The sequence below is a fragment of the Syngnathus floridae genome, chromosome 1, assembly GCF_059516105.1.
Source record: "Syngnathus floridae isolate MCC-2025c chromosome 1, RoL_Sflo_1.0, whole genome shotgun sequence".
NCBI lineage: Eukaryota > Metazoa > Chordata > Actinopteri > Syngnathiformes > Syngnathidae > Syngnathus > Syngnathus floridae.
In genome coordinates, this window is record NC_142413.1 from 1,155,033 (window position 1) to 1,168,467 (window position 13,435).

Here is a 13,435-nt window from a genome sequence, read left to right on the forward strand (position 1 = left end):
GCTTGTGTGATTTCAAACACTAACCTGACTAGGAAGTTGTAGATTGAATTTTAACTCCCCACTTTGGAACCTTGCTTGCCACTAGGATTAAATTAAGAGTTGAGGGTTTGCATAGTGCTATCCATGGCCTTTTTCTGGAAAGGTTTGAGGGATGTTGAAGCAGAATATGTCAAGTATTTCCCATCATAAAGCAACGCATCAATGATTTAGTTTTTAACTACATACTTGGATAAGTTTCGACTTTTCGACAGGCCCCGGCACGCAATTTGCCTTTCTCTTTGTATCTGGTGTTTTTAAGGGTAGAAAATATGTTCCATGTATAAATGACTGCTTAACGTCACTGCAAATGTGATTAAATGAAAACATGTATCCCCACTTTTAGCCGACCGTGTTTTTTGCAAATAGCTTAAAGGTACGTCTTGCCACAGCAGACAAATATGCATTAACAATAGTTGGCTAGCAAAATGGCTTCTGTATTCCACAACAATTCCGGAATCCTCTAAATAAAGGCCCGACAGCGTTGTCGTTACACCTTGTTAGTCGTATTCTTCATTAATAAGTGAAATAGGCCGTGTGAATTAATCTCGTTTAAGCGCGCGGCTTTCTAAGCGGGGCATTAACGACGACGTTATCCCCTGGGCTCCATTTTCCCTTCGGTTTGTCGGCTAACTCCGCCATGTTGTCCCGCAGCTAAGCTAGTTCCAACGAAGCTCTCGTCCAAGTCAGCTGAGCCCTTTGGTTGAAATAAAAACATCGCGTCGTACTTTTAACGTGATATGACGACTCGGGTCACTCAAACGCGGCGAGAACACGATGCGATTCAAGTCGAAGGAACAATAATGACGATAATTAGAAACGTGAAGCGGCGCGAAGCTAGCAGTGATGCGGAAGGCTAACCTCTGATCTTAACCATTTAAAAATGTTCCCGCAAGGAAAATCGTGATCAAAGAAAAGGCCAAACAGTCTAAAAACATAACATTTGAGACCCACGACAAAAAAAAAAGTAATACCCTTGAGGCGAACATTCCGAACACCATTTATCCGAACACCATTTAAACTAACCAGTTAGAATACATACGCTTTACGTGTTTCATAGTAAAATTTCATTAAGACGATGACGACAAGTTTAAAATGACTGAGATTCGACATTTTGCTAGCCAACACTTTTGTCACAATCAAGAACGGTTTTCAAAATGTAGGCCTGCGACCAAGTCAGTCGTTTTAAAATAGTGAAAATGAATCAAAACAATCATCGGGATCGGTCCTTGGTGTAACAAACATAATGAGCAACGTTTCAACATCAGTATTCTAAATACAGCGACGTGACAACAATTAGCAATCATCGAAGGCTTTCCCGGATTTTCCTACTCGGCATGCCGCCTGTCCCATGCGGCGTCGGGCCTTCGTATTCAGGCGAGTCCGAGGCTTTCGACCAAGTCCCATGAAATCCCAAAGTGTCGATGGTGGAAATCCCGAACGTCGACGTTGATGGAAAAAATCCAAAACAAAAAGTCCAATACACGGTGTTTTGTTGTAACAATACACTGTGATTCGACAATAAGAGTTTGTTTCGTGGACATTTGAACGGGCCTCGGTTGTGAGGCTCCTTTCTTAGCGCCCAGGCTCACCCACAGCGAGACGAACCGGGGAACAGACTTTTTTTTTTATTTTTTGCTTTGAGGGAAGAAATCCACATCGGCTATCCTCGGCAAACATCGGAAACGGGGCGGAATTTGTTAAAATTATTACAAGGACGACAAAATCTCGACTGTGATTGGACAAACATTTCCCCCTACTTAACATTAACGAGAAAACGCACCAATTGGGTGAAGCGCATTTGCCATTCGCACGTTCCAACGTTTGTCATATGGAGGTCCGCGTAATCGGCTGTGAGTTGGCCAATAAAAACGGATTTGGAGCTAACCAACGCCCGCCTTTTTTTGTGATTGGCTGTGAACCGAAACGTGCACCTTCATTGGCTCAAGGTAAGACAAAATAATTTATTCATCGCGCTCACTAAGGCGACCAATGAACGTTGCCGAACAGCGTAGAATGTCCCGCCTACCGGAGCGTCAGACCCTGCCTTGTTGACTGGGAGACCCCGTAGCAGGCGCTCAGTCTATATAACGGCTCGTTGGGCGTTCTAGAGCTCAGATGCGCTTCGAGCGCACCACGGTGTAGATCGGAAAAAGGAGAAGGGCTTATCCGTCGTCTCCTGACCCGATTAAAACCACGTTGAACTCGAAACGAAAAGGCGACTGACAACAGAGGTCCCTCGGATAACGCCACCGGAGACTTTCCGGTCACCGTTGGTGGCCTGCTCGGGACCGTGGTGAATCGTGAGAGCCTGTTCCTGCTCACAAAGCGACGTGTCGAGGAAGGACGCGTCTTTTGAATAGACAGGATGCACGGACCGCCCTCCGGCGACAGCGCATGCCCCTTGCGCACGATCAAGAGAGTTCAGTTCGGCATCATCAGCCCTGATGAGCTTGTAGGTCTTCTGTCGGGGGGGAACGGGGGAGATTGCATTTCTGCATTGACAAATCATACACGCGCCTTCCCCGATCTCGCGTCGGATGTTGTACTGTGGCATTTGTGGCAAAGGCTCGAGTTACAATGAACAATGCTAGCCGTTAGCCTAGCCTAGCTCGCCGTTTCCCGGCTTGGACTCGAGCTAACGAGCACGTTCGGAGAAGTTTACAAACTTCAAGCACACCACTTTCAGTCCAAAGTATTCATGTGATCTTTTACAATTGTTCCTTTTGCCACAAATGAGCACGGTACGCGAGATGTTTTCTGCTCTTCCCCCCCCCCTTTTGTTGTCGCATTGTAATGAATGGAGTAATACCCACAAATAAGAAATAAAAAAATACATTGAAAAAAAAAGTCAGCTATGCATTTTTTTCCCCTTCTTACTCTCAAAGTGGTAGTCGTGCAATCATGAATGGAAAATGACTATTTGCACAATAATGGATGGCGGTTTTTCCAAGAATTCAAGCACTGACTCTACATATTGTCTCTTTTAGAAACGAATGTCGGTTACAGAAGGGGGTATCAAATACCCCGAAACGACAGAAGGCGGTCGTCCCAAACTTGGTGGCCTCATGGACCCGAGACAAGGTGTCATCGAGCGAAGTGGAAGATGTCAGACGTGTGCAGGTACAAAGTCGTAACGGCGTCGTAACACGTTTTGTGCGGAGCGGACTCGTCTGACATGGCGTTTGCTCTTTTCCCAGGCAACATGACTGAATGCCCGGGACACTTTGGGCACATTGAACTGGCAAAGCCCGTCTTCCACGTGGGCTTTATTTCCAAGATAATGAAGGTTATGCGTTGCGTCTGCTTCTTTTGTTCCAAGCTACTCGTGGATGCCGTAAGTACGCTTGCTTCACATTGCGTTTTAGTCGAGTGGAAATGTCAATTAAAAAAAAAAACAAATCTGTCCACAGAACAATCCAAAGATTAAGGACATCCTTGGCAAATCCAAAGGGCAACCCAGGAAGCGCTTGACGCACGTGTACGAGCTGTGCAAAGGCAAAAATATCTGCGAAGGAGGCGAGGAGATGGATAACAAATTCGGGATGGAGCAGCAGGAGACGGAGGAGGACATCACGAAGGAGAAGGTATTTGACCCAAGTTTCTAGTCTTGCATTCCAAGCGTTTGACACGACTCCAACCGTCGACGTGCGCAGGGACACGGCGGCTGCGGGCGCTACCAGCCTGGAATCCGCCGCTCCGGCCTGGAGCTGTACGCCGAGTGGAAGCACGTGAACGAGGACTCGCAGGAGAAGAAAATCCTGCTGAGCCCTGAACGCGTGCACGAGATCTTCAAACGCATCTCGGATGAGGAGGACGTCATCCTGGGCATGGATCCCAAATTTTCACGACCCGAGTGGATGATCGTTACCGTGCTGCCCGTGCCGCCGCTCGCCGTCAGGCCCGCCGTAGTCATGCAGGGCTCCGCTCGGAACCAGGTCGGACTCAAATATTTGTTACAAATATCGAACCGACAACTGAAGCTCCCGATCCGGTGTCCCCGCAGGACGACCTGACCCACAAGTTGGCCGATATCGTGAAAATCAACAACCAGCTGAGGCGAAACGAGCAAAGCGGCGCGGCGGCTCACGTCATAGCGGAGGATGTCAAATTGCTCCAGTTCCACGTGGCCACCATGGTGGACAACGAACTGCCGGGCCTGCCCAGAGTACGTTCGGGCCCCAAACGGCTGTTGGGCACACGCAAGCGGAAAATGACATTTTCTCTCCGCTTCTCTCTCAGGCCATGCAGAAATCCGGCCGCCCTCTCAAATCCATCAAACAGCGTCTGAAGGGCAAGGAAGGCCGAGTACGAGGCAACTTGATGGGCAAACGCGTGGACTTCTCGGCGCGAACCGTCATCACCCCGGATCCCAACCTCCAAATCGACCAAGTGGGCGTCCCGCGATCCATCGCCGCCAATATGACCTTCCCGGAAATCGTCACACCCTTCAACAACGACAGGTGAGAGGTTGGAGAACACCCCGTCGCGGAGAAACAATGGGTCACCTGCTTTTTTTTTTTTTTTTTTTTTCGTTAAGACTTCAAGAGCTGGTGCGGCGAGGCAACAGCCAGTACCCGGGAGCCAAATACATCATCCGCGACAACGGCGACAGAATTGACCTGCGATTTCACCCCAAACCGAGCGACCTTCACTTGCAGATCGGCTACAAGGTGAGACTGGAGTAGCGAGAAGGAGGCCCTTCCAAAAGTCTGAGCACCTCCTTTCTCCTCGTAGGTGGAAAGACACATGTGCGACGGAGACATCATCATCTTTAACAGACAGCCCACGCTGCATAAAATGTCCATGATGGGTCACAGGGTTCGGATTCTGCCCTGGTCCACATTTCGACTCAACCTAAGGTAGAGAGATTTGTTGGGGTTTTTCTTCCCCCGGCCGATAACCGTAGTGTGAGTCGTGTCAAGTTCCCGCGGCCGTTGTCTCTCTCCAGCGTCACCACGCCTTACAATGCCGATTTCGACGGCGACGAGATGAACCTGCACCTGCCGCAGTCCCTGGAGACCAGGGCCGAGATCCAAGAGCTGGCCATGGTGCCGCGTATGATCGTCACGCCACAGTCCAACAGGCCCGTCATGGGCATCGTGCAGGACACGCTGACGGCCGTACGCAAGTTCACCAAGAGGGACGTCTTCTTGGAGCGGGTGCGGAGTCGACGCCGCGGACTCGGTATCTGGTCGGGCTTTGACATTTCGGGCTAACGGCGCTCCTCCTCCACGGCAGGGCGAAGTCATGAACCTGCTCATGTTCCTGTCCACCTGGGACGGGAAGGTACCCCAGCCGGCCATCCTCAAGCCCCGCCCGCTCTGGACCGGCAAGCAGATCTTCAGCCTGATCATTCCCGGCCACATCAACGTCATCCGCACGCACAGCACTCACCCGGACGACGAAGACAGCGGCCCTTACAAACACATCTCGCCCGGCGACACCAAGGTACGCCGAGTCGGCAAAAGGTCTCGGTGCCGGCGGGCTCACGTTTGTGTCTGGTTCCAGGTCATCGTTGAGAACGGCGAGTTGATCATGGGCATCCTGTGCAAGAAGTCTCTGGGAACGTCAGCCGGTTCCCTGGTCCACATTTCCTACCTGGAGATGGGCCATGACGTCACCAGGCTCTTCTACTCCAACATCCAGACGGTGGTCAACAACTGGCTGCTCATCGAAGGTGGGGCTCAAAACCACAACGCCGCTGATTCCGAGATTCCGCTTAGGTCATCGACTCGTTTTTTTTTCTTCTGCCTCTCCCGTAGGACATTCCATCGGTATCGGCGACTCCATCGCCGACGCCAAGACTTACCTCGACATCCAGAACACAATCAAGAAAGCCAAACAGGATGTGATCGAGGTAAGCGCGTCGAGCAAGTCGTGACACGTGACCGCACGGGGCAAACGCTTACCGCCCGGGTTCCCGGCAGGTCATCGAGAAGGCCCACAACAACGAGCTGGAGCCCACCCCCGGCAACACGCTCAGGCAGACCTTTGAGAACCAGGTCAATCGGATCCTCAACGACGCCCGTGACAAAACGGGCTCCTCGGCTCAGAAGTCGCTGTCTGAGTACAATAACTTCAAGTCCATGGTGGTGGCCGGATCCAAGGGCTCCAAGATCAACATCTCGCAGGTAAGGAAAGGAGAGGCGGAGCGCTCAAAGGGCGGCGGCGGCGGCGCAAACTCAACTCGGGCCGCTCCCTCAGGTCATCGCCGTGGTGGGGCAGCAGAACGTGGAGGGCAAACGGATCCCGTTTGGCTTCAAGCACCGCACGCTGCCTCACTTCATCAAGGACGATTACGGTCCCGAGAGCAGAGGCTTTGTGGAGAACTCCTACCTGGCCGGCCTGACGCCCACCGAGTTCTTCTTCCACGCCATGGGAGGCCGAGAGGGTCTGATCGACACGGCCGTCAAGACGGCCGAGACGGGTGAGCAAAAAGAAAACCTCCGTCGTCTTCGTCGGGCTGGCTTGATTTTCCATGTATCGTTGCGCTCTTCCAGGTTACATCCAGCGGCGTCTAATCAAGTCCATGGAGTCGGTCATGGTCAAGTACGACGGCACGGTGCGAAACTCCATCAACCAGGTGGTGCAGCTGCGTTACGGCGAGGACGGCCTGGCGGGAGAGAACGTGGAGTTCCAAAACATGGCCACCCTCAAACCCTCAAACAAAACCTTCGAAAAGAAGTACGGCCCGTATCGGCGCCGGCTCGGCTTTTACGAGAAGACGAGTCCACCCAACGTTGTCCCGTCCCATCCAGGTTCAAGTTTGACTGCACCAACGAGCGAGCGCTGAGGCGAACGCTGCAGGAGGACGTCGTCAAAGACGTGATGACCAACGCCCACGTGCAAGGCACACTGGAGAAGGAATTTGAGAAGATGAAGGAGGACAGGGAGAACCTCCGAACGATTTTCCCCACCGGCGACAGCAAGGTGAGCCCCCGCGTCCTCGGCCGGCCCGGCTTCATCCATCCAGCGACTCACTCGTCGCAATTCCACACTTCCCCTACAGGTGGTGCTGCCATGCAACTTGGCCAGAATGATTTGGAACGCCCAGAAGATCTTTCGCATCAACACGCGGACTCCGACGGACCTCAACCCGATCCGAGTTGTCGAAGGTTCGTCGGAAAATACTTTGACATTCAGATCGAACCGCTAGCGGCCATCGCGACGGCCCGAGATGACTCGAAGGATGAAAGTTGAGACTTAGCTGAAAATGTCTTCAGGCGTGGAGGAGCTGAGTAAGAAACTGGTGATCGTCAACGGCGAAGACCGTCTCAGCAGGCAGGCCCAAGAGAACGCCACGCTTCTCTTCAACATCCACCTTCGCTCCACGCTGTGCTCCAAGCGCATGACGGAGGAGTTCCGCCTCACCACCGAGGCTTTCGACTGGCTGCTGGGAGAGATCGAGACCAAATTCAACCATTCCATCGTGAGTTCAGACCGCTGCGCGCTTACTTTTAGTTTCGACTTCATTTTGAGTGTCTTTCATTTTGTTTACAAAGCAGGTTTGTTAATTTGGGTTAGTTTGAACGAGTTTCTGATTTAACAAAAACTAACTAAACAAAAACTATTTGTTTAAAAACAACCATCCACGAATCCAATTTATGTTCGCAGAGCTCTTGTGAACTTTCTTGAAAGATATGGGGGAAAAAAAAGAAAGAAAAAAAATTCGTTTTGTAACTCTAAAATGTACTTTCAGTTACTAATTTGATTTTGTTCATGGAAATATTTTCAAATGCAACGGTAATGGGAATATTTCAAACTGTTGTTTACGTTGTGAACTTTCCTGAAAGATATGAAAGAAAAAAAAATTAAAAGAAAGAAAAAAAGTTGTTTTGTAAAGCTTAAATGCCCTCAGTTCTTTTTGACACTTATTTGATTTTGTTAATGGCAATATACATATTTTTTAAAATGTTGTTTCCGTCCTCGCCCAGGCCCATCCCGGTGAAATGGTCGGCGCTCTGGCCGCTCAGTCTCTGGGAGAACCGGCCACGCAGATGACCTTGAACACCTTCCACTATGCCGGCGTGTCGGCCAAGAACGTGACACTGGGCGTGCCCCGTCTGAAAGAGTTGATCAACATTTCCAAGAAGCCCAAAACGCCCTCGCTGACGGTCTTCTTACTGGGCCAGGCCGCCAGGGATGCCGAGAGGGCCAAAGACATCCTGTGTCGCCTGGAGCACACCACGCTGAGAAAGGTGAGATGGTTTTTCAACTCGCTCGCTCCGTCATTGCCGAAGTGACCCCGTCTCCCAAAAAATGTTATTTCAGGTGACCGCCAACACGGCCATCTACTACGACCCCAACCCCCAGAATACGGTGGTGGCCGAGGACCAGGAGTGGGTCAACGTGTACTACGAGATGCCGGACTTTGACGTGACGCGCATTTCCCCGTGGCTGCTGCGCATCGAGCTGGACCGCAAGCACATGACGGATCGCAAGCTGACCATGGAGCAGATTGCCGAGAAGATCAACGCAGGTGCGTTTGCGCGTTGAGACGTTCCCACGACGGCAGCTTTTTTAACGCTCGCCGCGCACGCTCGCTAAGGTTTCGGCGACGACCTGAACTGCATCTTCAACGACGACAACGCCGAGAAGCTCGTTTTGCGGATCCGAATCATGAAGAGCGACGAGAACAAGTTCCAGGAGGTGAGAGAAAACGATCCCCTCCCACCCGAGTCGCCACGGTAACCTCAAATGACTTTGTCGGCCAGGACGAGGAGGTGGTGGACAAAATGGACGACGACGTCTTCCTAAGGTGCATCGAGTCTAACATGCTGACGGACATGACGCTCCAAGGCATCGAGCAGATCAGCAAGGTGTACATGCACCTGCCTCAGACGGACAACAAGAAGAAGATCATCATCACCGAGGACGGCGAATTCAAAGCGCTGCAGGAGTGGATCCTGGAGACGGACGGCGTTAGCCTCATGAGGGTCTTGAGCGAGAAGGACGTCGATCCCGTCAGGACCACGTCCAACGACATCGTGGAGATCTTCACGGTAGGGCGTCCGCTTCGAATGATCTTAATGTCCTGCCTGGATGAGAAACACGTGCGCCGCTCGCCGTCCCGCAGGTGCTCGGGATCGAGGCGGTGCGGAAGGCGCTGGAGAGGGAGCTGTACCACGTCATCTCCTTTGACGGTTCCTACGTCAACTACCGCCACTTGGCCCTGCTGTGCGACACCATGACGTGCCGCGGTCACCTGATGGCCATCACGAGACACGGCATCAACCGGCAGGACACGGGACCGCTCATGAAGTGTTCCTTTGAGGAGACGGTGAGGGAGGGGCGGGGCTTTGTCCAATCTCGCTCCGAGAATGCAGCTTTGACGCTTGGCGTCCCCCTCGGTCTAGGTGGATGTGTTGATGGAGGCGTCGTCCCACGGCGAAAGCGACCCGATGAAGGGCGTGTCCGAAAACATCATGCTGGGCCAGCTGGCTCCCGCCGGCACGGGTTGCTTTGACCTGCTCCTGGATGCCGAAAAGTGCAAGTACGGCATGGAGATCCCGACAAACATACCCGGCATCAGCGTCGCTGGCCGTAAGTGGAGATGATTTCCAAGAGGATTGGGTTCCTTTTGCCTTCCATTTCTGATGGCTCGGTTGTGTTTTTAGCCACCGGGATGTTCTTTGGCTCGGTGCCGAGTCCCATGAGCGGCCGCTCTCCCGCCATGACGCCTTGGAACACAGGAGCAACACCCGCCCATGGCGCCTGGTCTCCCAGTGTTGGTGAGTGGACGCCCCCGCAACTCCAAAGTTCACCTTTGCTCATTTTGGGAAGCTATTTGTGCTCTTCAATTGAAAAAAAAAAAATCAAATAGCATTCCCCTCAATAATAAGTCCTCCTTGCATGTTTTTTTTTTTTTTTTAAACAATAACTTATTTTGTGACCTTCCATTCCGTCCTTCAGGAAGCGGGATGACCCCCGGGGCAGCCGGCTTCTCCCCGAGCGCAGCGTCAGACGCCAGTGGCTTCTCTCCAGGCTATTCGCCGGCTTGGTCGCCCACTCCCGGGTCCCCCGGATCCCCCGGACCCGCCAGTCCTTACATCCCATCTCCAGGTTAGCCAGGCTTTAGAGTTGGCGCTGGAAGGAGTTGAGGAGAAGCGATGAACTAACCGCGAATGTACCTTTCCTTTGCAGGTGGCGCCATGTCGCCCAATTACTCGCCCACTTCGCCCGCCTACGAGCCCCGCTCCCCCGGCGGCTACACGCCCCAGAGTCCGGGCTACTCGCCGACGTCGCCTTCCTATTCCCCGACGTCACCCTCGTACTCCCCTACCAGCCCCAATTACAGTCCGACGTCACCCTCCTACTCCCCCACCTCGCCCAGTTATTCCCCCACGTCTCCCTCTTACTCCCCGACGTCGCCTTCCTACTCGCCGACGTCTCCCTCCTATTCGCCCACCTCGCCGTCTTACTCGCCGACATCTCCCTCCTACTCGCCAACGTCGCCCAGCTACAGTCCCACTTCGCCCAGCTACAGCCCGACATCGCCCAGCTACTCCCCCACGTCTCCTTCGTACTCACCCACCTCTCCCTCGTATTCTCCTACCTCGCCGTCGTATTCGCCCACCTCGCCGTCTTACTCACCCACGTCTCCCTCCTACTCGCCGACGAGCCCGAGCTACAGCCCCACGTCGCCCAACTACACCCCCACCTCGCCCAGCTACTCCCCGACGTCTCCCTCCTACTCCCCAACCTCCCCCTCCTACTCGCCGACCTCGCCCAACTACACACCCACCAGCCCCAACTACTCCCCCACCTCCCCCTCGTACTCTCCGACCTCACCGTCCTACTCGCCCTCCAGCCCCCGCTACACCCCGCAGTCGCCCACCTACACGCCCAGCTCCCCCTCATACAGCCCCAGCTCGCCCTCCTACTCACCCACCTCGCCCAAATACACCCCGACTTCGCCGTCGTACAGTCCTAGCTCGCCAGAGTACACCCCCGCCTCACACAAATACTCCCCAACGTCACCCAAGTACTCCCCCACCTCGCCCAAGTATTCCCCAACCTCCCCTACTTATTCTCCGACGACGCCCAAATACAGCCCCACCTCGCCCACCTACTCGCCCACCTCCCCGACTTACACACCCACCAGCCCTAAATACTCCCCCACCTCGCCGACGTACTCGCCAACGTCGCCCAAGTACTCGCCGACGTCGCCCACGTACTCGCCGACCAGCCCCAAAGGCTCCACGTACAGCCCCACCTCGCCCGGATACAGCCCCACCTCGCCCACCTACAGCCCGGCCATCAGCCCGGACGACAGCGACGAGGAAAACAACTGAGGGGCTGTGGAGAAGAAGCGGGTGAGGGCGGAAAGCGCCCGTAAGCCCCCCCCCCCCCCCTTTTTTTTTCCCACCATCTGACCACTTTGTCCTGCTTTTGCTTCCCCAAATAGTTGAAACTATTATTTGAAAATAAACTGCTTTGCCTTAAAGTAGGCAAAAAAAGGCTGCCTTTTTCAGTTTTATAAATAATCCCCCACCCCACCAGGCAATACCCACAAGGAAAAGAAAAGCTGGTTCATTTTTTTTTTTTTTTTTTAACTTTACTTTGAATTGTTGGGCGTCGAGCTATTCTCGAATGGCGAATGTTTCGCCAAAAACCTTTCCAGAACATGGATTGTAGTGTGCTCCGGCATAAAACGGATGAACGGTTCCCCCTGCCCTGCCCTGCCCTGCCCTGCCCTGCCCTGCCCTGCCCTGCCCTGCCCTGCCCCTTCTTTTTTTGTTTAGTTTTTGGTTTGTAAGGCACAGGAGCGTCCTCACTGCGGCCGTTCACACCCCAAAGACTGAACCGTGTCTTCAAACGGGCCACCAGCATCCTCCCATCTGGCATTTTGGAGGCTTTTGCATCAAAGGCAAAAAAAAAAATATATATAGTTATTCCCGTCACGTTGGGAATGAATTTTTTTTGTCTTTAATTTTGACATTATGTAGAAATGGGCGGAGCTTTGGGCATCGTTTGCATGTGGGGCAAATGAACATTGAAATATTTTCCTGCTAATAACGTTTGCCCTGTTTTGATTCAAATCATTTTGACGATTCCATTTATTTAAGACAGAAGGTTTAACTACTATTCCGTGTGATTTATTGTCCCCCCCCCCCTCGCTTGTTTGCTATTGGTGACTCAACGTGGCTAAAGACACCCTAAGTCTCCAAGGTTGTGTGACCCTACATCGCGATGTCCTCTTCTTGTGATTGTTTTTGATTAAGCAGCCACAAGATAAGCGGCTTCAGTATGACAATATATTTTTTTTCTCGGATATCGTCCCGTTCATTTAACAAAGTTGACTTCCTTACCTTTTGCTGCTGTTCAGCCAATGTTATTTTCCTTAGCCGAGTCTGGAGGAGTCATTGTGTCTGTTGACAGGGAGTCCTGTAAAGAATAAATGGACGCGGTTGAGAGGATGGCACCTCCTGACTTTTTGTTACTGTGATTCTCTGTTCTGTCCGTGTCCACTTCACTTGCCTTGTCAGGGGCGCTGTCTGGACTGTTGAGAAACATTAGCTTGTACAAATTGAGCATCGGAGAGCAAGACAGGGTAACAATGAAGTACATGTGCCGCTATTTGGAAATAATTTCACAGTCTCGTTGTGTTGTTCTCTGTTTTTGACTTGGGAAGAAATAAAAGTTTTACAACAAGTTTGTAGCTTTTTTTTTTTTTTTTGGAGGGGGGTACATTTTGCCCTACCACTTATCATATTTACATTGCGGTAGACAAAAATCTAATTCGCTCTTACAAAAAGGAAAATGGATAAACTTGAAACTGAATATTTTATCAAATTTAAAAAACATTTTATTTAAATAGCTAACGCTATTAATTTTAGCATGAGCTAATTAGCTCCCAAGAAAGCACAATTGCTGAAGCAAATTGTGTAACAATAGTTACACAGACTTCACACAAGAGGACGCTGTTGCCTTCCGTACAAAGAAATGGTCCCGCTAGTGAAACAACTTTTTTTTCTCTAAACTTCAAGTCACAAAGTGCTTTGTTATGGGTAGACCGGAGAAGTAAGTATCAGATCAGGGTTATTTGGGGTGTGTGGACTTTGATACTGTGCATTCCCTACACATTCCTAAAAGTGTCATAAACGGTCGCTTGGCAATACAACGTGAAAGATTACGCACGGCAATTATGTAAGCACCATCTTGCGTGTTTGAACACGATGAGTCACGTAAAGATAATCGGAACCTGCACAGGTATTCCACTCGACCATTTCTTCAACTCGACCACTGTAGTAGTTGCAGCAATATGATAATAAGTCATCATCATTAAAATGGTGAATTGGCTAAAATGATGAAGGTCGTTTAAGACAGTCATTATTTGCTGAAATGGAATGTGATCCATTTTCAGTGAGCGGCGGGCCAACTCTCCATTCAATCA

General features: G+C 51.6%; 1 protein-coding gene across 1 annotated transcript; it reads left to right on the plus strand.

Moving 5' to 3' along the window:
* The first annotated feature begins 2,143 nt into the window (after window positions 1-2,143).
* polr2a (RNA polymerase II subunit A) lies at window positions 2,144-12,693 on the plus strand. The gene is made up of 28 exons (XM_088375160.1): window positions 2,144-2,491; window positions 3,027-3,159; window positions 3,237-3,373; window positions 3,450-3,623; window positions 3,693-3,974; window positions 4,043-4,204; window positions 4,279-4,499; window positions 4,577-4,709; window positions 4,774-4,898; window positions 4,988-5,198; window positions 5,278-5,487; window positions 5,548-5,716; window positions 5,802-5,896; window positions 5,967-6,170; window positions 6,244-6,466; window positions 6,540-6,723; window positions 6,798-6,969; window positions 7,049-7,154; window positions 7,263-7,468; window positions 7,974-8,237; window positions 8,311-8,518; window positions 8,588-8,688; window positions 8,754-9,041; window positions 9,116-9,319; window positions 9,396-9,582; window positions 9,657-9,770; window positions 9,952-10,101; window positions 10,183-12,693. The coding sequence occupies exons 1-28, from the start codon at window positions 2,405-2,407 to the stop codon at window positions 11,331-11,333; spliced, it is 5,901 nt and encodes a 1,966-aa protein (XP_088231286.1). The 5' UTR covers window positions 2,144-2,404; the 3' UTR covers window positions 11,334-12,693.
* The last annotated feature ends 742 nt before the right edge of the window (window positions 12,694-13,435 follow it).

Bases quoted from the DNA above. Each gene is read 5' to 3' on its own strand.
- polr2a (XM_088375160.1), top strand. From the start codon at position 2,405: ATGCACGGACCGCCCTCCGGCGACAGCGCATGCCCCTTGCGCACGATC. The intron at 5,897-5,966 runs GTAAGCGCGTCG...GGTTCCCGGCAG, and splicing joins CCAAACAGGATGTGATCGAG to GTCATCGAGAAGGCCCACAA. The intron at 6,970-7,048 runs GTGAGCCCCCGC...CTTCCCCTACAG, and splicing joins TCCCCACCGGCGACAGCAAG to GTGGTGCTGCCATGCAACTT.